Here is a 1,116-nt window from a genome sequence, read left to right on the forward strand (position 1 = left end):
AGAAGAAGAAGAAGAAGAAGAAGAAGAAGAAGAAGAAAAAGAAGAAGAAGAAAAAGAAGAAGAAGAAGAAAAAGAAGAAGAAAAAGAAGCCCCGATAAAGTAAAATATATGCTGTAGAGAAACAAAAATGAGTCAATAACACATCCAAAGGCAAACAACAACAGGACAAAAACAAACAAACAAACAAACAAACAAACTAACTAACAAACAAACCAGTAAGAAGCCCAACTCAGCTATTAAACAACGAATGCAGATATATGAAACTACTGAAGGAATGCGAAAAAAAAAATGAAACTGCTGAGCGAATAAATACGAAACTACGGAAGCGTTAAAGAGAAATATAATACCGAAATAAAGGTCCATTATGCGTTGCATGCACATTCGTCATCCAAAAGAAATAAGGATTATTTCTTTTTAAACCAAATTTTAATAGCATGTTATTGTCCACAATCCTCTATTTATTCTTAATGTATGCATGCTTCTTTTTTGTCACATGGATATTCTGACACAGTCTGTTCTTCCTATTTCGTTTTGGAATTACCATACCCTTTCTCTACTATCTAGGTGGTGGTTGGAGTGCGTCACTCGTTGGTCCAACCTTTTTCTGTTCCTTTGTTGAAATTTCTATTTGTCTATCTAACTTTTCACGTGCACTCAATGACCATTGTCGTGTCGATTTTTTCATTTCTTTTCTAGAAGACCAAAGAGACAGCTACTTTTAGGCAGTATGCCTATTTTATAATCCATGGTTGTAACAAATACAACCACCCACTTACAAAAAACGACATCGACAGACGTTTTCGGTCTCACCCTCCCCCCACCTCCGTTACCCTCTCTTTTTAAAACTTCCACACGTCGACTTAATTCTCCCCCCCCCCCTCTTTCTATCTGCAGTTCGGAGTAAAATGAAAGCAGCGACCATGAACTTGAGGATCAACGTGCTAGGAGCCCGTGGTGTGGGCAAATCTGGTAAGTATTCAATGAAAAAAGCATCATCATCGTCATCATCATCATCATTATCAAAAAAATAAATATTTTTTTGTATCATCATCATCCTAGAAAACAAGCATAGCAGCAACAGAAATGACGACGAGAGACTAGAACAATAACCCCCCC

General features: G+C 36.8%; 1 protein-coding gene across 1 annotated transcript in view; it reads left to right on the forward strand.

The window, feature by feature from the left end:
- Nucleotides 1-1,116, forward strand: part of LOC101847823 (ras-related and estrogen-regulated growth inhibitor) — a gene marked incomplete in the record, with an annotated part of 41,730 nt that overhangs the window by 1,577 nt on the left and 39,037 nt on the right. The window contains 1 exon segment of the mRNA XM_013083165.2: nt 895-969. Within this exon segment, the coding sequence (XP_012938619.1) occupies nt 895-969 (75 nt within the window).

This window comes from Aplysia californica, unplaced genomic scaffold (genome assembly GCF_000002075.1).
Source record: "Aplysia californica isolate F4 #8 unplaced genomic scaffold, AplCal3.0 scaffold00215, whole genome shotgun sequence".
Classification (NCBI taxonomy): Eukaryota; Metazoa; Mollusca; class Gastropoda; order Aplysiida; family Aplysiidae; genus Aplysia; species Aplysia californica.